We start from the raw sequence: 22758 nt of genomic DNA, 5'->3' as shown, positions 1-22758 counted from the left end.
ATAATGGCTCTGAATTTACCCACCAGTTTGCGAACCCTGTCCAGAACAAGATCAATGATCTCTTTTCCAATGGTATAGTGTCCACGGGCATAATTGTTAGCTGCATCCTCCTTGCCAGTGATCAACTGCTCAGGGTGGAACAGCTGGCGATACGTCCCAGTCCGCACCTCATCTAAGGAAACAGACAGACAGTTATTTAAACTGACTCACATACTGCACTGCTACATTTAGCCAATGGTAACAACGCTTACCGATCACAGTGGGTTCAAGGTCCACAAAAACAGCTCTAGGGACATGCTTTCCAGCTCCAGTCTCACTGAAAAATGTGTTGAAGGAATCATCTCCTCCGCCAATGGTCTTGTCACTGGGCATTTGACCGTCTGGCTGAATGCCATGTTCCAAGCAGTAAAGCTCCCAGCAGGCATTCCCAATCTGGACACCAGCCTGTCCAACGTGGATGGAGATGCATTCACGCTGTGGGAAGAAAGACAGGTCACTTAGATGTTCACACTTTTTTCACTACAGATGATGGGTACCAAAAACCTTATCATTTTTTTCCCCCTCCCGACCTGTTCACCATTTATCCAGGTCAAAAACCTAAAACCTAAACTAAAGAGCAAGTTAATTCAAAAGGTGTCTTAGAGAAGATAGCTACCCAACAACTGAGCACTAAGAGCTTTTACAGTCCAGTGGGACGCTAGGCCAGATGTCGTCACTGACTGGATATAAACCACACCTCTCCGGTGCACAAAAGGCCGAACGGAAAGCGGGGAGGAATGGGTTGTCACAACCACCAAAAATGCGCCATGTCATCTCCCCACGCCCCAAATCACAGTTATACCCTCCAATCTTACTGATACCTAAAATTATGCGACCTGTCTGATTATCAAAGAGTAAAACGTAGTTCCGTATACTGCCTTCCATGTTCCCGTTTTTACTTTTCGGTTTAAGGCAACGCTTCCTCCCTCGTTCCTTAGAACAGCAGATTAAAAATTGCGCACCGACATATCATCAATAACCAACTGCCAACATTTAGCAGAGGTTTTTAAATTTCTTACCATTTTGTTCGTTGGTCCTTAGAGTAAAGAATAGGAAGAAAAACTCGACAACAAATCCTCCAAACCAACCGTTAGGAGCCGATCTAAGAGGAAATAATGACGCAGACAGCGCTTTCGCGCCTGGCTTGCGGAGGGGACCGAACCATTTCTTATAAATTAGGAGGTGCGCGGATTACAATATGCTTAATTTTATCCAAAAACAAAAAAACTCATCACTAGATTAATCAAAAATAAAGCAAAGTGCGTCTTCTATTAATTATATAATAAAAAAATGTAAATTTTAAACGTACAAATATCTTTAATGGCTCCCTAATTTCTAGACCCTTAGATTCGCCCTGACTTCCTCGGACCGCATTTCTAGAATAATTTTACGTATCGCCTCCTGGCGGTTTGGATGATAAATGTAACTCATGTATAACTTTTAACAATTTGAGTACAACCAAGTAATTAAAATTTTAATACAGTATTAGTACAATAAAACTGAATTTAAAAATGTGTTTCTTTCTGTGTCTTCATAGCTCTGCCTTCAATTACATACGTGAAAAGATGAAACAGCCAAACAGGTCACACTGCGAAAAGAAATCGATCAAGACTATTGTTCTATGCAAAAATACAAAGGTGTATCCCACCAAGCAATCCCTTTGTATAAATTGATGTGTTTTTGTTTTCTTTCTCTTTTTATACGTATTTATTTTCTTCATAAAAACACAGTATACTCGCTGCTTCACATTTACTCACATTTCCCTTTATATTATTATGTCTATATTATTGTGTTGTCGTTCAATGATCACGTTGTTTACAGAAAGGTTTTTTTAAGCCAACAATACGAAGTTCAAAATTATGAAAACAAAACAAAACAAGAACTTCCCATCTATATGCCGCTGTTCCTATAAGCAACAGATGCTCCGGCAGTCCGGGTAATGATCGTTGGCGGCAGGAAAGCTATACAGTTTGTAGAGTGTAGAAAACTGCGAGCTAAATGAAACAGGTTTGTGTTTGTGAGACGAGAAAGCTGATCCTAGGTAGGATTCCTGAATAATTGACGGAGAAACGGTGAGCTACACCTGGCGCACGTGTTTACAATCGATGCCAGAAACCGGTGAGACAGAGCGGGAGGTTAAACCTCTTCCGCTGAAGCCTCTGAACATGTTTGGCAGGCAGTGCCTGCTTGTAGTTACGATTATTAAGTAATTTCTACTTACAACCACTTAAAGTATTTATTTGTTTACTCATCTTTTTAAAATAAATGTAATTTAATTGATCACTTGACCTATTTACTAGGTATATCTTTTTGGGGCAATATTGCCCAGAAATATTACTTTTAAAAAGTAAATTGAATCAAAGAATCCGTCCATCATTACTAAAAGATGGTATAATGAAAACTTAAAATAATATTAATATCTCCGTTGGGTGGCGGTAACTATTTCCCAAATCATTGTCCTTTAATTTAATAATGAATTAGTGTACCAGTGACTGTATAAAGCACACAGCCTTAAATATATTTAATACTGTAAGCATGTGATTAATTCTGTTTTGTAGTTTCTAAGTGTGACCACTGTGGGGAATCAGCATGGGTGTTTGATAACAATATACAAACATGGAAGGAGGTAAGAATTTTGACTGGTATTTAAACGTTCTGCCAACTTATTTTTAAACAAGATAACAGCGGCAGTATCGACAAAACACACTTCAGTTATCTAAAGTAAATATTTTTTAGATGAAATAATATAATTGTTTTATATGCTGACTGTGCATGTATGTTTAAGATGTATTTTATTTTCCATTTTTCTGTGGTGGCCGTTCGGGACAGAACTAAAAAAACATTACGACACATCAGCATATACTGCCGGATGCACACCATTGATTCCCAAATTAGTTTTTTCTGAAATATTATAGACTTTCCACACTAGGCCCCAAACACATAATTAGATGAAACCAGATTAAATTTTACAGCCCCAAGCAACTGCTGTTTTATGTATTTAAATATTTAAGGTGTAAAGCTTTAAAACTGTTCTTAACAGTTTTTGAGTATTAGTGTTTAAAAAAAAATTAATGCACTGACACCTTCTCTTTAAACAGCTCATGTACTCTTTATTAAGCAGCACCTTAATAAAAGAAAGTGCTGATATTGAAAGAACAGAACTACAAAACAAAGTGGTCATGTCTCCATGTTACACTCTCACATAGCATTAAAACACCACATTTATTTAAAGTTGAAAATTATATACAGGAATGTGTAACAAGATTTGGTAGACCAATGTAACAGTGCTTCTGAGCGAACTTGCATAACTTTGATGATTTTATTGCAATGAACCTACTCCTCACCTTCCTCATCTCCCTCCCCATCAACAGAGTCAACTCCAACCTCTTCATAATCCTTCTCTAGAGCTGCCATGTCCTCTCTAGCCTCAGAAAACTCACCCTCCTCCATTCCCTCACCCACATACCAGTGAACAAATGCACGCTTGGCGTACATCAAGTCAAACTTGTGGTCAAGTCGTGCCCAAGCCTCAGCGATGGCAGTGGTGTTGCTCAGCATACACACAGCCCTCTGGACCTTGGCCAGGTCTCCACCAGGAACCACAGTGGGTGGCTGGTAGTTGATGCCGACCTTGAAACCGGTGGGGCACCAGTCCACGAACTGGATGGTGCGCTTGGTTTTAATGGCAGCAATGGCAGCGTTGACATCTTTGGGCACCACATCGCCACGGTACAAAAGGCAGCAGGCCATGTACTTGCCGTGGCGAGGGTCACATTTCACCATCTGATTGGCTGGCTCGAAGCAAGCGTTTGTGATTTCTGATACAGTTAGCTGCTCGTGATAAGCTTTCTCTGCAGAGATGACGGGGGCGTAGGTGGCCAGGGGGAAATGGATACGAGGGTAGGGCACCAAGTTGGTCTGGAACTCTGTCAGATCAACATTGAGGGCGCCATCGAAGCGGAGCGAAGCAGTGATGGAGGACACAATCTGGCTGATCAACCTGTTCAGGTTGGTGTAGGAAGGACGCTCGATATCGAGGTTCCTACGGCAGATGTCATAGATTGCCTCGTTATCTACCATGAAGGCACAGTCAGAGTGCTCTAGGGTGGTGTGGGTGGTCAGGATGGCGTTGTAGGGCTCAACCACAGCGGTGGACACTTGGGGAGCTGGGTAGATGGAAAACTCCAGCTTTGACTTCTTGCCGTAGTCTACAGAAAGGCGCTCCATCAGCAGGGAGGTGAAACCAGAGCCGGTCCCACCGCCAAAGCTGTGGAACACCAGGAAGCCCTGAAGACCAGTGCACTGGTCAGCCTGAGGATGGAGAGGGAAAGACAAAGTTCATGCGATACAGTTATCTAGTTTACTTTGTCGATAATGGCTCTGAATTTACCCACCAGTTTGCGAACCCTGTCCAGAACAAGATCAATGATCTCTTTTCCAATGGTATAGTGTCCACGGGCATAATTGTTAGCTGCATCCTCCTTGCCAGTGATCAACTGCTCAGGGTGGAACAGCTGGCGATACGTCCCAGTCCGCACCTCATCTAAGGAAACAGACAGACAGTTATTTAAACTGACTCACATACTGCACTGCTACATTTAGCCAATGGTAACAACGCTTACCGATCACAGTGGGTTCAAGGTCCACAAAAACAGCTCTAGGGACATGCTTTCCAGCTCCAGTCTCACTGAAAAATGTGTTGAAGGAATCATCTCCTCCGCCAATGGTCTTGTCACTGGGCATTTGACCGTCTGGCTGAATGCCATGTTCCAAGCAGTAAAGCTCCCAGCAGGCATTCCCAATCTGGACACCAGCCTGTCCAACGTGGACGGAGATGCATTCACGCTGTGGGAGGGGGAGAGGGGGGGAGTCAATTAGATGTACACCTTTTTCTTTTAGATCAGAGTAAAGGGACACAAATTGAAAAACTGCATACATGGGAACAATGCCAACTACTCCTTGCTTTTGGGCCAAACAGTCTTTAAAAAGTATCTAAATCACAAGCATACTAGTTTTCACTTGACTGTTTTCTCCATACATTGTGTTGCTATGCGACAAATCTTTCCTTCCTTAACTACCGATGACGTACGTGCTGTTGAAATTTCAAAATGTGCGCCCTTTTCACTTGGAATCTATTACTGAAAAAACGCTTTAACGAAACCGAATATTCAAGTGATCGTGAACAAAACAAATCTCTCCGTTCACACTTCAACCACCTTCCCATATCTGATCTGCTCAGCATTTACAAGACACTTACTAAGCCTAAAACACAATAACCCCCCTAATCATTTATATATTTAAACCACACCTCTTGCATAACCATCACAGAGTAAAGTAAATGTCAGTATAGAGACATCATTTTCCCATTTCTACTTTGCAGTTAAAGGCAACACTTCCCTCCTCGCTCCTTAGAACTGGGAGGAGGTCAAAAAATGCGGAAGAAACATATCGCCCGTAACTGACTACTAAAAGTTTGCTTTTACAAGGTTTCTTACCATTTTGCTCTTTGGTGTTTACGCTACAAAATGGCAGAAAAATCTCAGTCTTACAAACCGACCGTTAAGCGTCGACGTAACAGGAAATAATGAAGCAGATGACGCTTTCCCCGCCTAGAGAGGATTGAACCATTTCTTGAACAATAGGGTGGAGGTGGATCACTGGTATGCTTAATTTTAACCCCCCCAAAATTTAGAAAAGAAAGTTAACCGGCAGGTTAATTCTGAATAAAGTAAAATAACGTATATAAATTAAAATATAATAATTTAACATTATAATAACTAAAAGCGACATTTTTAGTGAATCTATATCTTTCTTAACCCCCCCTAGTTCACAAAGCCTTAGAATCGCTCTGACCACATTTCTATAACGGTTTTTACGTACCGCCCGCTGGATGTTGAACGTAGTCTAACGAGCTTGGGAAAAAAGCGTCTGGACTTCTTTAAGTTTCTTGAAGACGTTTCACCTCTCATCCGATAAGCTTCTTCAGCTCTAAAGTTCTCTTAATTCCATGTATATACTAAGATCACTATCAAGTGGCAAAGTTTGTTTTTAGATTAATTTCAAAACTATAAAGTTTATTCAGACTACTATTACGATCCATCTAAATACTGTTTTTCTAAATACCCAGCTTGTAGATTTACCCTACCCTAATAATGCTTACTGTTCTTATTGCGCCTTTCTCCCTTTTTCCCCTGTCTTGGCCAGAGTGATTGTTGTTGTTATTATCATAGGTTCTTGTAGGTATTGTTTTTATTGCCTTTGTTAATAATAATAATAATAATAATAATAATAATAATAATAATAATAATAATAATAATAATAATAAAGAAGAAGAAGAAGAAGAAGAAGAAGAAAAAAAACTGACCTTTACCTCGCAAACCCCAATGCGGCTGCGCAAACTACGTAGCTTTGTTATTGTCACGTGACCTCTGACGTTTGCACAGCGCCAACTTGTCGGGTTGTTACTGGTAAATGCTAGAAATGATGAAATATCTAGTAATACGTTTTGCTGACGTTTGATTAAGAGTTATATAAGTGAAACTTCATGTTTTTTATCAGCGTTAAATTGTGCTCACCTGGTTAAACACCGGGCTGACGTTAAAGTTTTGCGGTAGCGAAAGTAACTGAACGAGGAAGCGTTTCCAACGATTGTCAGCGCTGACAGTAAGTTTACTTTTAGTTCCCCGTGAAGTGAATGTCATTGTATGTTGTGGGGCATTTTATTCTTTAGTAATGGAATATTGTTTTTTCCAAAGAACATCAGCATCAGTGTTGTTGTTAAGCTACTGAATGTTTTAAACTGACTTGCAGACTTTTTTCTAATTGCTAATTATTATTGACTGTATCTGGGATACCTTTCTTATACTACTTATATTACTACTTACTACTACTTACTACTACTTATACTCTGGATCACGGTGTTGGGGTTGTATGATATCTAAGGCTGTAGTGTGTATGGTTTGACTGTACATATACACCGCCATGTGACTGACATTTCCTGAACATTTATAAGCTCATGGGGGAAGGAGGACTCAGTCTTTATTTAATAATGAATATTAGTTAAATTTCTTATGTGTTAGATATCAGAAAAAGGCATTTTAACTCATCATATTAAAGCACGACAAGCAGTGGTATTCTTTTTCTTATAAAGGCTTCAGATCAAATCTACAGTCTGGACTTCTGCTAGTAATTGAATTAATGTGAACTGTAACCACTTGAGCTTTCTCTGACATTTCTTTCTAATTTCTAATGTTTGTGTTTTGTTTTAACAACAGCCCAACACTTCCTTATTAATACAACTCATAGTCAAGTAGAGGGAGTTTCCGTGCATCTGAGTCTTTCAAAGCTGATACTCAGAGATTGTGTGATTTAATGATTTAATCTTCAGCCTTTCTCTAATAACTTATAAATGTGAATTTTATGGTAACCGAAAATGTCTGAAAAATAATCAGGCAGTTGTTTTTCCCTAGGTTATTTTCAGTATGCGAAACAGACAGAGGGGATCCCAGCTGGGCTTGCTGCTCCTTGCCTCCCAGGTGTTTCAATTGGGTCTGAACAATATCCCTCCCATCACTCTGGCTGTCCTGGCTCTCAATGTGTACCTTTACCTATTCCCTGCTGCCCCACTGTTTCAGGTAAATACACCAAATACACATCTAATGATGGAGACAGAGTTTGTCCATTTTTAATGTCGACCAATATTTATACAGCACAAGGTTGGCTATTTTGTTTTATACAGTGCAGTAGCCCTGAAATAATTGTTTTAAACTGTGTTACTAAAATGTTAGAATATAATCAACAAGGAAGATATTATTACATTAATGGGAAAGTTGTTTATCAAGTAGAAAGATTATGTGCAGATCTCATAATAACTAAAGTATAATAATAATAACTTTTTATGATAGTATTCTAATTAGTATTTAAAAAATGTAAAAAAAATGTATTATCTCTTAATTTCCTAGGCCTGTGTTAGTGTGCAGCAGGCCTACTGGTTTAAAGACTGGCGCAGACTCCTGCTGTCCCCACTGCACCATGCAGACGACTGGCATCTTTACTTCAACATGGTGTCCTTCCTCTGGAAAGGTAGAAGGCTGGAGCAACGGCTGGGTGGGCCCTGGTTCCTTTACCTGCTCTCAGTGTTCTCTCTGCTTACTGGACTGGTCTATCTAGTGTTGGAGGCGTTGCTAACAGAGCTCATGCAGGACCAGTCGTACAGCATGGCGTGTGCTGTTGGCTTCTCAGGTATAAATTATAGGGGAAAGTTCTATAATCCTTTATGTTGTAACTGATATAGAAGATTTGATCACTCTATATTTGTAAACATATATTGTATTATCTTCCTCCATATGTCATGACCAACTATTTGATCTTTTTTTCCGAAAATGGCAACATTTCCTTTTTCTTGTGTATTTATCTTTGCAACGATTGTGCTTCTAGGTGTCCTGTTTGCTTTGAAGGTACTCAATAACCATTACTACCCCGGAAGTGTGACCTATGTGATGGGATTACCTGTGTCTAGTCGCTATGCTAGCTGGGTAGAGCTGGTGCTTATCCACATAACATCACCCGGGTGAGTTACCTGTCTGTAATTCGTATCTGTAAATTAATCAGGACTATGGATTTACTACACAGTTAAAATATAGAGATACCAGTGTGAACACTGATGCACCTAGCAGGGCAACAGCTCTTCTGCTTTAAAAATTGATTTTCTATTTCAAATTAATTTGAATTTGAATAATCCAACATCGATTCATTAAATCCTGAAATGCATTTTTAAATGGATTTTGCCAGAAGCATCAGAATCTCAGCTAAAACATGGCGTTGGGTGTTGAAAGCAGACATCTGACAGATTCCAAAGCTGCACGTCACTCTCTGACCAAAATTCACTGAACCAGCAGCAAAAGGAGACAAACCAGACTTTTGAAAAACATTGCAATGAATTCCCTCTTATTTTTGCTGTTTTGCTTCCACCACGATAAAATTGCACTTCCTGCACAGCTCTCTCTCAGTGTACTTCAAGACCAATTCAATACCAAAGAATTTTCAAAGTGTCACCTTTATTTTTATAGTTATATTGAGTTTGTAATTGCAGAGAAATAGTCGATTCACTTTGGGCATGCTATTTTTCAGCAGGAACCTATAAAAAGGGGATGGGGATGTTTAATATATTTTTTAAATGGTACCTGAAAGAAGCATTAAGAAGCACAAGTCGCTGAACAGAATCAGGTATTTGTGTTACAGATAATAAAAATGCAAAACGGGTTCCTCCAAAAATGGCTCAACTGTTCTCTGTTGTTTTTTTTAAATTATATTTTAGTATCAGTCAGTATCCACAGAGGGTAAGGCTACATGATGTCATTTCATGATTGAATCAACATACACATCGACTTCTCTCTAATCTAATACTGCTCCAGATTCAGATGCAATTTCTTCTGCTCACTGATGTGTGATTAGTATGCAGTTAGGCTCAATGACAATTAGTAATGTTTTATTTTAGGAACCTGTTGTTTGAGGTGTTGAATTAAAATGTCCTGTAGATGGCAGTGTTTGATTAAATAGCAATAATCTATGCTTCTCTTCTTCAGGACCTCTTTTGTTGGTCACCTGTCAGGGATCCTGGTAGGTCTCCTCTACACCACCGGACCACTGAAGAAAATCATGAAGAAATGTGCAGGTCTGAATTCATGTTTTTTTTTCTCACCTGTTTTCTTACATTTATATTAACGCAGCCACTCGTAAGATGGCAAAAACACAGTGGACCAAAGTCTAAAGATTCAAGTGTGATAGAAAATATGTGATAGAACACTAGAGTCAGCTTTGAGAATTAATCTATGTACAAATATAAATATTTGTCAGTAACACTGTTTAAATGGAAACAATGTGGGAGCCCTTCAGTTGTTCTGCTGACAAGCCCCTGGGGGGAGCTCCGGTGTAGCTCCCTCAAATGAGAGCAAGACTTTTGTAAATGCAGCTAAACTTTGTGAGGCAAATTAAAAGATAAATTGTCATCAGGTGATAGCCAGTGTCATTCTTCAGTTGCTCTAAACAGAGAGGTTGGTCAATAGGTTCAACCTAAAGCAAACTACAAATGGACTAGATCAAGCTTTCCTACAAGTACCTGATATTTATATAGAATCTGCTTATTGAGAGGAAAACTGAAATAATCTGCATATATTTTCACCAGGGTTTGTGACATCGAATGGATATAACTCACAGCCCGGTGCCTACTACAGATCTTCGGGCTACTCGGGTATGATGGCAGAAAATGACTGTATACTGACTAATATATTGTAGGCTTTGCTGTCTTCACGGGATTTACAGACAATAACGAGAGTATACAATATGCCAGACTTAACCTGGTGTGTATGTGTGTCTCAGGCTACACTGGCACTGGTAGAGGACTCTCAGGAAACTATCAGTATGCACCAGGTTACACAGCAGATGCATCTTATACAGGTGGACTGACAGAGGAGGAGCAGTTAGAGGAAGCCATCAGAAACAGCCTGAATGACAGAGGTAAGGCAGGAGGGGACAGTTTTGATAAGTGGAAAAGGGTTCGAGTGATTTATTTTTTATATCTATCTGATGTCACTGTTTTATCTTTCTTTTCTTTTCTTTTCTTTTCTTTTCTTTTCTTTTCTTTTCTTTTCTTTTCTTTTCTTTTCTTTTCTTTTTTTAGGTCAAACCCGGCAGAGAGGAGCCCCCCCTCCTTATGGTTTCCACCTCTCCGAAGATGCCAGAACTGAGCAAATCAGGCAAATGAGACTGAGGAGGTTTGACAGATGAATGAAACAGCGGCAAGGAAGAAGAATTTTTTACTGAAAAGTTCCAAATATTGCAACCACAAGCTGAGGATGAGTGTCCTGAATAGGAAGATCGAAAATCACAGCCTGACATATTTAAGAGGTCTTTGTTGTGTGGCGCTTTTTGTTAAGGTGGCACTAAAATGAATTAATGTCACCTATGAAAAATGGCTGTGATGCTTTATAAGAGTTCAAAGGCTAATGAGCAGTTTTTGATCTGTCTGATGACGCTGAAGACAACTTTAGATGCACGTCGGTAGCAGAGATTAAAGGTAATATTAGTTTTGAAGTAGGTAGCAGACATGGTATTAAAAATGCTGTTTAATGCTGCTTTACATCTATACTTGAGTTGGAGAACTGCAACAAGTCTTACTTAAACACCACTATATTTACTCCAGTCGGCTAGTGTTCTTTTTTTCACACAAGCAATAAAGACGAGACAAGGTTTTGTTTAAATGGCTACAAAATGTTTACTGTGATATTTCAGCATATGTTCATCAACTTAGAGATCCAACGACAAGACAAGAGAATCAGAGCTATTATCCGTGTGCTCCAAGCTTCGGAAAGCCGTGATTGTAAATTCTAAGAGTCTGGATGATGAAATCCACTGACATCTGAAACATAATGTTGCAGGAGCTATCCTGGAGGTGAGCAAGACTTCTGATCTCAGTAAGCCTCTACTTATATTACTCAACTACAAAAGGCAAAAATGAAGCTGGTATTAAATTTTAAATTATGTCTTTTTTTTAATTTCCCCTAAGATCCCTTTAAATTTTTAACAGGCCAGTATTTTCAAGAAAGTTCAGCAAAGTTCAGCAAAAGATATGAACAATGTGCTCATGATGCATTCACTCTTCAGTAAAGTTTACTGGTTCTGTCATGTTTAAGTTCAAGTCATTTATCATTCGATTGCAAAAATATGCCACATTGGGCCAAAAGTTTCTAAATTCTTCTTGATGTTTTTGCTTTCTTTTTTGTTTTCTTGAAGTTTATAAATGTTATAAATGTTGCTTTTTGGTGCACAAAACATTTGCTTTCATGAATGCTCAGTATGTCTTTGCAGTCATACATTTATTTACACATACTGCTCATTCACTCTTTTGAGTTGAAATAATCCATGTATACCTACAGCCGAATTACATCATGTATTAAATATTTTTATAGGAAATAAAATGGAGTTATGTGTATTTTTTTTTAAACAAAACAAATCCAACACCATAATACTCTAACCTTTGTAAAAAGGCACCGAGCTAGACTGATGCTGTCTGTAAGTAAAGTTAGGAGGGAACGTTTAAGAAGTACATTGCTGGCTCAGATTTCCCCTAAAACCCTGAGGCATGATGGGAAGTAGGACAGCTTAAAAATTAGAGCTAAGAAACCCAACGAACCATACCTCAGCCCACATGGGTCCAAAACCATAATATTACAGTAGATTTGATAAAGTCTTACCATTTCAAGTGGTGAGAGGTTCAAAAGGTTGGGCATTACACATCCGGGCTCACTATCACAGTAGGCGGATTTAAATATTTTTATATCAGATGTGTGCTGACAGTTTACATAGATTGATTTTTGCAACCTGCCAAGAGGAGCGTGGGAGCTGAACGGTGCAGAGGGGGCCTGGCAGAACATGAATGGGTGAGGCTGAAGAGTGACAGAGGGGATGACAGGATGGGGACGAGGAAGAGGTGTCTGAGTTGTCTGTCTGGACCGCGGGTGCACATTAAAGGCAGTTGTTGGCATGTTGGCGTTTCTGTTTCAGTTCGTCATCTCACATCACACCTCCTCTGTTAACAGATCTGACTGATTAGTTCTGTGAAGAGCTCCACCTGCTGTGACACTGTCACTGAGCATTAGAGAGGAAACAGTAAGAAATGCTCATCTCCTGATTCACCCATGGAGGCTGAGTTCGGCTGAGGATTTAGAGAGGTTCAGCGAGACATACACACAAACCAGATGATCCTAAATCAAAGGTTTGGAGTGTTAGATATGTGATTTTTTTTATATAAAATCATTTTATGTGTTGCCTTGTGGGTCAATTTCAAACCACCGGTGACCAAACACACCATAAAATTTCTTTTGTAAGTGGCCAAAGAACCTGGTAGTGACTAGCCTAAAATACCCGTCAGCTCTCTGACTGTGCTTATTAGCCAAGCAGGGCCACCTGGCTAACACATTCTGCATACCCACTCTGATCCACTAGAAAAGAAACACCCACTCCAGTCGATCCGGCGTGAAGGTCAATTTGTCTTTGCATCTGCCAAAGCCAGCCGAGATCACGATAGAGTCCCACGGGACCAGCGCCACTGCATAAATGAAATAAGCCCATGCTAAAAGAGGAAGCTCTCATTTTTTTAATGACTCTTCCCCCTCCCCACTGCACTGTGATTAACTTCATCACACTCAAATCCTGCTCAGCAACTCGTAAAGTCTCGTGGAGAATGGTATTAACTTGTGCAGAGGTATAAGCCCAGGGATAACTTTTAGAACAGTTATGTCACCCGTGTGCCAGAGTTACATACTGGGGTGAAATCTCCCTTATCACTCCAAGTCCACCCTTGACCTCACATAGTTTCCTGCTGATTTTGTTCTCTGCTTCTTCTTCCCTGCCCCGCAGTAGAACGATGTGGACCATCCTTTTTCACGGTTAACAGTCCTGCACGCCAACGCGGGTATTTTTTAGTTATTTTGATTAAAGAAACAATAAGCAAAAGATTCCTGATGCAGGAAATGTTTTTCAAACACACAGTTTTGATATGTGGTCAATCAAATAATAGGAATGGTTTTGCACTGTCTGTAAATATAGGCACATGTAGTCTAAAATAAGTCTTTTTCATACAAAGATTACCCCTACTTTGAAAAAATGTATAAAAAGCTCTTGAGATGGAAGATTATAAATGTATACAGTGTGCAAATACTAATAACACTAGTATTTGCACAATCTTGTAATACTAGTGAACTATTCTTTCTTTTAGTCCTGCTTGTGTTCATTATGTAGCACACAATATATAAACTCCAGTAACTGTGTATTTCAATATTCTGTGACGCATACAATACGATACCTGTGTTCTGCAGTAGGCTAATGCATCAGTGCTCTTAATTATATGAATATGTGATGAGCGCGTTATGTCTGTGTGTACATTGGAGTGGTTTTCCAAATCTGAAACTGAACTTTGCAGAATGCACCTTGTATGTTTAAAAACTGCCTGCCTAGTGTTAGATTTCTTTTCAGCCTCTCTTTCTGGTGTATACGCTCAGCTCAGACTGCACTGCAAGACCAGCCAGGGAAATGTGTTTGCTCACAACAAAATGTAGTGCACGCTCTAAAGATAGCGAGGCAAATAAAGCAAACATAAACACTGACAGACACGTAAAAACATGGAATTGATTGGCTCCCTCGAGCACAGCCAGCTTAGAGTCTTTATTCTTTTTCAGTGGTGATATTTGCTTCAACTTGTCTGCTTCAGCCCTGAACTGTCCACCACTTGACTAGCTTCTCGACAGCAACTTGAGGGGCTGACGGGAGTCCTTGAGTTGAGCCTATCATGCTCACTCGTTCCACTAATATCAAGTCAAGTCTACTCTTACACCTACTTTTTTTTGCACCCAGTTGCCTTCTGTGTTGCTGTCACACAATCTCTCCCTTTTACATTCCTGTCTTTTGTTCTCCCCTCTATCTCAGCGTGTCTCTCTCTACTGCTTTAGGAATTTTTTTCCTTTGAATTTTGATTCCTCCCCAGTGTCTCTCCACCCACCTTTTCTAAAAACTCTCTTTTCCCCTTTCCTCTGTGCATCTCACTGATGTTCTTCTCTGCTTTTCCCTTGATGTTTTTTTCCATTTGTCTCTTGATTCGTCTCACACTATCTAGCGTTGGTTTTGAACTCACTAGGTCTCTCTTTTTCTCAGTCTTTCTCGGTTTCACATACGCACACAGACACTCTCTTCTCACAAGGTGCCTGCAGATCACAGTTGGCGTGTCTCTCAGTAAGCTGCAGAGTTACCAAGCTTCTTGATTCATACCAGCTATCTGGGTGACCCATTTCTGCACAAGCTCACAGTGCTGTGTTTTTATTGCTTTAATTCAACAGTACATCTACAAGTAAACTACCTCAGTGTGGTTTTCTTTCTGATTATCTGAATTTGGGTTTGGCACATTCAGTGGAGTACGGGGAGGGGGGGTGGGTGGGGGACCCCATGGTCCACCATGTGGAGGTAGACCATGTTATGAGGACTATACTAAACATGCTAAATGAAGTCATAAAGCATATTCATTCAGCTTAGTTTGGGTCCTGATCATCCATGAACCCCCTGCATTGACTCTGTGCTCAACTAATGCTGTGCCCTACAGTTTGGGAACCACTAGTACAAGATAAAAAAGGATAGAACCCTTTTTGCTATTTTATAGCTTGATTATAAATGATTAACTGTATTTTTTATCTGTACATATCTCAGAAAAAACATATATAAATTAAGCCCATGATACAGTACATGCAGTAAATACCAGAATAAGGAGCAGCAAAAAGTAATCATGAAGATCAAGATCAAATATTACATGTTATTTAACCATCACATAATGCTAATAGACTTCACTTAAAAAAACATATTAAAATTATGTACTCTTCATTTTGTTTAAAAAAAAAAAGACATTTGGAGTAACGTGACAAATGCGGATACCATGAGAGAGTGAGGCAATGCCACAAAATATGATGGAGCAGTTTTTATGTGAAATAGTCTGCCCTCATTGGAGCATTTAACTGTTTTAACATCTTACAGATATATTCTGTAAACCTGTGGCTTCTAATTTTGTTTGTAGAATGATCCAGAGTCTCAAAAGCCTTTGGAAGATTATTAAAACAGAACCAGTGTACAAACCACAAGTCATATTAAATCTTACTGTATCACAAAGGTACGTAAGAGCAGTATCGGTAGAGTATCCTGGTCTAAAATCTGACTGAACTTTATATATTAGCTGGAACTATAATTGAGGAAATAATCATTCAGTCCCCTGCTGAATGTGTAAGTTTGCTAGCTTAAATGAATAGTCGCTAACTTTTTTGGTATTTAATTTTAATGAAGAGAGACACTCCAAGACCATGAGAGACCAAAAATCCAGAAAAAAACATGTCATTGAGTGAAATAAGTATGTAATCCTTTACATCCTAGCCAGAATTCTGACTCCCACAGATTACCCACGTGGCACAGAGATTTCAATCAATCACTCAATCAGTTATTGAAACTCCTGATACCAGCTTGTTACATGGATAAAACACACCTGTGAGAATCAGATTCTTACATTCCAACCTCTTCACCAACATAGTCAAGACCAAAGAGCTATCACAGGACATCAGGGACTAGATCAACCTGCAAAGGCTGAAATGGGCTGCAAGACCATCAGCAAGAGCTTTGTGAGAAAGTGACAACTGTTTCTGCAGTTATGTAGAAATGGAAAAATATAAAACGACCAGAAAGGTGATCATGAGCAGATGTGACATCTTGCATCAGCTGATCTCAAGAAGTCACATGATAGGGTGAGGCAAGGTCTCACAATGTTTTTACGGGAAACCTTTGCCGACAATGACCCACACCCTTTTCCCACCTCGGCTCATGTGATGAGACACGTGAATAATGGGTGAACTTCCACTTGGACTTAAACACCTGCTCTCCGCCATTTGGTCTTATAACTGAAGAAGGTTCTGGGATGAGAGGGTGAAACGTCTTCAAGAAACTTAAAGAAGTCCAGTCGGTTTTCTTTCCAAGTTCCTTAGGATGTAATTAGGCAGCGCCTGCAAAACACCATCCAAAATGTGTCGATAAAATGTAGTCAGCTTTCATTTTTTATAATTAAATTTACTGACTTTATGCGTAAAATTAGAAGACATTTTTTTGCAGTTTTGTTACAATAAAAATCATAATAACACAGGCTACTATAATTTTATTGCTGGTTTCTCATTTCACCTGCTCAGTAGTGGAAGATCTTATTTTAAACCGAGAACTAGAGAAAAAAACAGGAATTTAGTATAGAAGCAGAACTGGGTTACTGTCTATTCGGGCTTTGTGATTTTAACGACATGTGTGAAACAGATGTGTAAAAGAAAAAGAAAAAACTGTTCAGACTCCTGTGGTGAAATTATCAATAAAAACTGTGCCACGTTTTGTGACCCGCTGTAAAATCCAGTATTTAATGTTGGATAATTGCAGCTAATTGGGTGCCAGTAAGCAGACACCCCACCCACCACCACCCTGACCTGCTGTAAGTGAAACGTTGCCGGATTGATTCCTGCGTTCCTGATGAGGGCTGTACACACTGTAGGGAGAATCAGAGGAAATAACAGAGCACAACAAACAAGAAGCGCTTAGAGAATAACAAGAAAGCGTCGTTTTTCTTTGCTTCTGCTGCCGCTTCTGCGTTTCCGGACTACCTTCACCGGGGAGAGGATGCTGCATCCCCGGAATCGCTGCCCTCCGCTCATTATCCGCACAGTCTCCTCAGTTACGTTTCACTGTGATTAACGAGTGTCGGGAGTAAAAGACGACGTGCGAACAAGACAAGGAGCAGAAATTTGGAGTGAACATTAAGAAGGTTTTCATTGAGCATCCGCGAGAGAATTTTTTTGCGCGCTGCCCGCTTCAGTCGCATCACTGCCGACTTGTGTTAGACGCAAAGGAGAGGGTAAAAAAAAGACACACTTGATATTCTCCTCTCTGTTAAATTATTTAGGAGTATCTGTTCCTCAAGCCCAACATATGCTCGTATCTTTGTCTTACATGATTGTAAAGCAAGGCTCGAAGTGGCGGTGACACGGATGAAAGCCGATGGCCAGGCGCCCCGAATTTCATCAGAAGGGGGATGCAACCTAGAATAACCCCAGTGTCAAATGGTAAGAGCGCAGCTTATGTCGAGAATCCGTGCACTTGCTCAGAAGTGGAGAAAAAAAACCCTGTGAGTTTCTGCAGCTCTCGTAAGGTCTGTTGATGTGAATTATCCCTGCAGCTTTCCACGCAACGCAAGGCAAAGAAGACCTGAATCTCGACACGTTACGGGGCGAGTGTATACTGCTGCGGCTGCGGACTGAGACAGCTACACACACCGCGGTTGAGAGCATTGCTTTCTGTCACACTTCTCTGAAGTCAGGGTGAAGGGCGCATGCATAGTTGGCGCATTGTAACTATAACGCGCCTCAGGTTTCTCCTGAGACTGTCCCTCCTCCTGACCTCTTACGCACTGGAAGCCCGGACACTGGTGACTTTTTAATGGCTTTTGTGTTCAGAAGATGGAGGGTCTTACTGGTGCTGAACGTGCTCGCGGTTGCCGGGTTCATTACTTTCTGGGCCAAGTGCAACAACGCACGCAGCATCCAGACCACCGGTCCAGAGGCCGCGGGTGATGGGAAGAGAGCCCGGGGCAACGGGACGGCACAGGGGCCCAGCGTCAGCCATGAGGTGCTGCTGAAAAGGCTCAGCTCTCTGGAGGACGTGGTGTACAGGCAGCTAAACGGTAAAGAGCACGTTAACATTTAAAGTGAAAGAACGTGTCAACTTGATTTCCCTCAAGGAATCTGAAAAAGTTAAAAGTCAGTGTTGTCTGACTTTTTTTTTACTCCCTCTGGAGCCCTGACATGACATGTTAGAAACTAATGAATAAGCCTCCCTGCATTGTCCCTAATATTGTCTAACAGTCAGCTGCTGGATCTGGCACTCCTCTCACATTATTTCAGTAATTATGGGTCATGCATGATGAGAGTGTGCTCTCTGTTAGAAAGTCTACATCTACTGAACCACTGAAGAAAGAGTCAGCAACTACCAAGCATATTTAATACTCCAGCGTAGAGCAGCAGAGATCACCAATGGTAATTAAGTTTCCAATAAAACATTTAATTTTAAATACAAGTGTGTCGGGTTTAAATGGATACATGGGGCTGTTTACAATAGGATTCAGTGAATTGATTTTCCCTGCAACAGTAGTAAGGTTATCCAGAATTGTACTTTAATTAATCTCTGAAAAGACAATGTCTTTATTGCACTCCGGAGGTTAGAGTTTAATGTTAACTTCCGAGAAGGAGTTTTCAGGGTTCTGGTGTCTTCAGGATGCCGGATGTTTGCCAACACAGAGGTTCAAACACTGTGAAGGATGGTGTGGTATGTGTTTGTTCTCTGTCCCCCCTACAGACAGAGCGAAAGCTTTAAATCCTTCACTTGTGTAGTTTAGCCTATGTTTAGAGTTTAATTTTCTTCCCCATCATTAAATGAAGGCTTACTGACCTCAGAATGGATAGGAGGGTTTGGATTGGGAATATTTCACACATCCTATTTGTAAATTGTGTCCATAGATTGAAGATATTCTCTGTGACTCTGTGCCAACTCTGGTTCTAATGAACTCGGCCCAGAAGTTCACCTGTTTTGACAGCCACTGACAAAATACTGTATATTCATGTGAGTTTGGAGCTGTGATGGTAAGGCAGGCTATCAGCTGTGGGCAGTATAATGCATTACTGAGAGGAGAGTGACTCAGACACACTAAAGTATCCTGACATGTAATCTTCTCTTGTTTGCCTTGCTCAGGTCTGTCCAAATCTCTGGGCCTGATTGAGGGCTTTGGGGGTCGGGGTAAAGGCGGCCTCCCCGCCACGCTGTCACCGGCTGAGGAGAGTGACGCTAAATACCTTAGGGAGAAGTATGGCTATAATGCCTACCTCAGTGACAGAATTTCTCTGGATCGCACAATACCAGACCATCGGCCTAGCAAGTGAGTACAAGTCAAGTGAGGAAACTTTAAATTGCGCTTCAGATGGTTGAGTCATCCAAATTTTACATTTTTTTCTTTGCTTCTGAGATAGCCTCCTCGAGCCTAACACAGTGGACACGGTTGACGTTTCACTTGGGGTCGTTTCAGCATTAAAAAGAAAATACATGAGCAGCATAATTTTTCCATAATCAGTGTCTCAGTTGCTTTGGATAATGTAGAACTCCCTGAAAACAGTCCTAATTTTTCTTTTGCTCCAGTAAAAGCTGATGTACATGTGGATGTATGAATAAATTCAGTCTCAGATAACACACCTTTTAATGTTAATGCAGTGTTATTTATTTTCTAAATATAGCCCACACACACACGTCAGTAATACTCAGCTAATGAGTCTTAAAACTTATTGCCTGCATTATCCAAATGTTGTGCTTGCATACTGAAGATGTTGACTTTTTTGCGACCATATGTAAGATTTGTTTTTCATTTCTCCCCAGAAAATATTCAGTTTCACCAGAGTTTCTCTACTCTCGCAGATCTTGTCTTAACTTCCACTGTGCCCCTCAACTCCCTTTTCATTATGTTATTTCATCTGGTGAAATTGCAAGCTGGAAGCACTTTGATATTTTTATAGCACCACCCTGCTTTGTAGGCATTAGATAGGTTCATTTTCTGATCCTTAGTCATCTGTTAAGAGGAGCCCAGAGCTGTTGAGTGTCACCACAAGGTTCGACGACTCATAGATTTTATCAACTCTGGAAATGCCATCAGCTGCGAACTTCAGATGAGAATTTTTGACCTGCCTCCAGCCTTACGACTTAATGAGTTCTCACTATTTTATAGCCCAGCCCAAATGTTTGCACATGCTCCAGTCCTATTTCTAAGATCCTAAAATAAAAAGTGACGTATATTTAACAACTGAATAAATGATTGCTCATTGGTTTTGTTTGTTTGTTTGATAGCAGTATAGCTCAAAAAGTGAAGCATGAATGTGCATTAAAATTTAATTTAAGGGGCTGGCTTAACGTAGAAAGCATTGACTTCTAGAGTCGGCCTGGTTCTGGATTCTTTACCATTGTGAGGTAGCTCAAAATGTAAATTTTTTTTTATGTTTTAAAAAAAATAAATAACTAAAACTATCAAATATCAATAATAAAAATGAGAGACTTTATCTTGATGTTTTTAAGGCAATAACCCAAACAAATCTGAGTCTAGATATTTGTTTGAATCCAAGGATCCAATTTGTTCATCATGGAAAGGTGTGCATCAGAGATATGCTGTGTCAAACTGCTCTTTGTTGAATAAGTGAATTGATAAATGTGTGATTTTCCCAGGAGTGCCCACACTTTTGCATAGAGCACTGAGGTTGGCCTTGCATTAGCTGATTGGTATCAGCTGTTTCATTCATGCTTCACAGTAACTGAGTAATTCACATCTGTGTGGCAATCAGCAGACTAGTCATGTCTAATCATATCCATGCATGTGTAGAGCACAGCCATTATAAGGGGGCACAGTGGTGTAACGCAGCTCTCCCAGGCAGCCTCATCTGTGCTCGATATGCTATAGTTTTGCATTTTTAGTTTATCATAGGAAAATCCCAACCCTATAGTATTAGGTAGTAACAGTATATGCACAGAGGTGCAGAGGTTTGGGTCGAGTATGTGCTTTGGTGGCTCTCTTATTGTACCAGCTGCTTTTCACAGCATACATGAATCCTTTGGCTCATTTTTCCATATATTTCACGTCCCCCCCCTTTTAGTCTTTATTACTCTCCCCCAGCCTCTTATGCTCATATCTGATGAAGTTGCACTATAAGTCTTGGTTTGACATCGGTCAGCAGGCGTTCACGCACACATTCACAGTGTGCTGTGTGTGCATGTGTAGGTCAGTGCTTGGGTACAAAATGCTTACCTCACGTTTGCACATGGTTTTATTTATGTAATGACTGCACGTTTCTATGTGTATGGTCTTCATGTCTTATCGTCATATACAAACAGCCGTGTGTATTATGTCTTCAGTAATTCTTAGTTAAGGGTTTGTAGCTTCCAGCTAGCTGATAGTGAAGCAAGTCACAGACCCTTTTTTGAAAATCACTGATGACAAGAAAGACTGGATCCTTGGTCTAGATGAAATTCCAGTGCCCTCATTTTTCTTCTAGAAGGTCTTTTATGTTGCTTCGATCAATGTGGCCAGTGAAGCACGTTGGGGTGCGGCATTTTCAGACATAGACAGCATGTAAGCTGGGGTCAGAGGAGTCTACTCTGTTTGACTGAAGGAGATTGTGGAGAAGTATGAGAGGAGCAAGAGAAACAGAAATAGGAAAAAATAAAAACAGCATTTTAAATGATCTTCTGTCAACCTGCTCAGCTTTTCTAGGGTTATTAAACTTGCTTCTCTTTTCAGCAATGTGGTACATGTGTAGAAATAAAAGTGGACCCGTACTGCACATCAATACCGATCATAGATGTGACAGCATTAGTTTGTAGTGATGTTAAGTCTGATAAGTGCCATTAGGATGGCCATCAGCTGATGAGCTGACTCCTACAGCCATAATCACAGTCATACTCAGATTAATCAATGAAGCTGTACTTGTAAAGTGACAAGTTCACACTCCCACTTTTGCAATCATTCATGCTGTTCCCTTCTATCTCCTACACACTGCTGGAACTGGTTACGCTGATTGCACCGTCCCTGCCTCCTCCTGTTCTCAATTTGTATTAACATAATTGCTGTAGTATCTCCTACCTGCAGTGTATGTACATGCAGTATATCCCCTCCATGATTGTAATATAGGGGTTTAAAATATGTTTTTGGACATTTTATATTTCCACTAGACTGTGATCATGTTTGTAGTTTTTTTTTAAGCCTTATTCATGTGAACCTAAGGGATCTTCTGGAATCCTCTCTGTCACATATACGGCACAGTGCAAAAAATATTCAGATGTGCCTAATTTTTAAAAACATTTTGCTTTCAAGGAGCCAGATTTTCTTTTTGTTTGTTTTAATCTTTAAGAATCTAAAAGATAACAAAATTTGATAGGTAAAAATAACATTTTGAACCAACTAGGTGGTTCCCAAAAATCTGGCGTGCTGTGAGTCCTTAAAAAAATTGAGGAAACCGGAAAAGTAGCAGGACTAAATAACTCTGTACAGCAGATGAACTGTATCTGAAAATCATGTCC

At 40.2% G+C, this 22758-nt stretch overlaps 4 protein-coding genes across 7 annotated transcripts; 2 read left to right on the top strand and 2 right to left on the bottom strand.

Moving 5' to 3' along the window:
* Positions 1-23: 23 nt before the first annotated feature.
* On the bottom strand, positions 24-1213 carry LOC102314284 (tubulin alpha chain; the record flags this gene model as incomplete). The annotated part of the gene is given in 3 exon segments (XM_014336921.2): positions 24-172; positions 252-474; positions 1059-1213. Coding segments are annotated over 3 exon segments (375 nt in total), but the record flags the coding sequence as incomplete, so codon positions are not given.
* Positions 1214-3128: 1915 nt separating this feature from the next.
* Positions 3129-5657, bottom strand: LOC102313992 (tubulin alpha chain). Its single transcript, XM_014336898.2, has 4 exons — positions 5535-5657; positions 4662-4884; positions 4434-4582; positions 3129-4350 (listed from the first exon to the last, which is right to left on the bottom strand). Exons 1-4 carry the CDS (start codon positions 5535-5537, stop codon positions 3373-3375), a joined length of 1353 nt encoding a protein of 450 aa, XP_014192384.2. The 5' UTR covers positions 5538-5657; the 3' UTR covers positions 3129-3372.
* A 773-nt stretch (positions 5658-6430) lies between these two features.
* On the top strand, positions 6431-12014 carry rhbdd1 (rhomboid domain containing 1). Of its 2 annotated transcripts, XM_042224855.1 has the most exons (9): positions 6448-6702; positions 7314-7402; positions 7509-7673; positions 8001-8280; positions 8476-8608; positions 9624-9712; positions 10223-10288; positions 10417-10554; positions 10718-12014. In XM_042224855.1, exons 3-9 carry the CDS (start codon positions 7521-7523, stop codon positions 10822-10824), a joined length of 966 nt encoding a protein of 321 aa, XP_042080789.1. In that variant the 5' UTR covers positions 6448-6702; positions 7314-7402; positions 7509-7520; the 3' UTR covers positions 10825-12014. The 2 variants fall into 2 exon arrangements, with proteins under 2 accessions (XP_005932648.1, XP_042080789.1); XM_005932586.3 differs by lacking the exon at positions 7314-7402 and having other exon boundaries at positions 6431-6702.
* A 5034-nt stretch (positions 12015-17048) lies between these two features.
* Positions 17049-21895, top strand: galnt17 (polypeptide N-acetylgalactosaminyltransferase 17). Of its 3 annotated transcripts, none has more exons than XM_042224869.1 (4): positions 17049-17509; positions 17617-17717; positions 17831-18334; positions 19399-21895. In XM_042224869.1, the coding sequence occupies exons 3-4, from the start codon at positions 18091-18093 to the stop codon at positions 19584-19586; spliced, it is 432 nt and encodes a 143-aa protein (XP_042080803.1). In that variant the 5' UTR covers positions 17049-17509; positions 17617-17717; positions 17831-18090; the 3' UTR covers positions 19587-21895. The 3 variants fall into 3 exon arrangements, with proteins under 3 accessions (XP_042080803.1, XP_042080802.1, XP_042080801.1); XM_042224868.1 differs by having other exon boundaries at positions 17050-17509; positions 17621-17717; XM_042224867.1 differs by having other exon boundaries at positions 17050-17509; positions 17617-18334.
* Positions 21896-22758: the final 863 nt, after the last annotated feature.

The sequence above is a fragment of the Haplochromis burtoni genome, unplaced genomic scaffold, assembly GCF_018398535.1.
Source record: "Haplochromis burtoni strain Fernald_Lab_line unplaced genomic scaffold, NCSU_Asbu1 Contig_153, whole genome shotgun sequence".
NCBI classification, from domain to species: domain Eukaryota; kingdom Metazoa; phylum Chordata; class Actinopteri; order Cichliformes; family Cichlidae; genus Haplochromis; species Haplochromis burtoni.
Note: the sequence above shows the minus strand (reverse complement) of the source record. Positions and strands in the feature narration are given on the sequence as shown.

Coding starts and splice junctions, on each gene's coding strand:
- LOC102313992 (XM_014336898.2), bottom strand. Junction 4,583..4,661: donor CCTTGAACCCACTGTGATCG/GTAAGCGTTGTT, acceptor CTGTTTCCTTAG/ATGAGGTGCGGACTGGGACG. Junction 4,351..4,433: donor TGGACAGGGTTCGCAAACTG/GTGGGTAAATTC, acceptor CTCCATCCTCAG/GCTGACCAGTGCACTGGTCT.
- rhbdd1 (XM_005932586.3), top strand. CDS start 7,521: ATGCGAAACAGACAGAGGGGATCCCAGCTGGGCTTGCTGCTCCTTGCC. Junction 7,674..8,000: donor CTGCTGCCCCACTGTTTCAG/GTAAATACACCA, acceptor TTAATTTCCTAG/GCCTGTGTTAGTGTGCAGCA. Junction 8,609..9,623: donor ATCCACATAACATCACCCGG/GTGAGTTACCTG, acceptor TCTCTTCTTCAG/GACCTCTTTTGTTGGTCACC.
- galnt17 (XM_042224869.1), top strand. CDS start 18,091: ATGGCTTTTGTGTTCAGAAGATGGAGGGTCTTACTGGTGCTGAACGTG. Junction 18,335..19,398: donor GGTGTACAGGCAGCTAAACG/GTAAAGAGCACG, acceptor TGCCTTGCTCAG/GTCTGTCCAAATCTCTGGGC.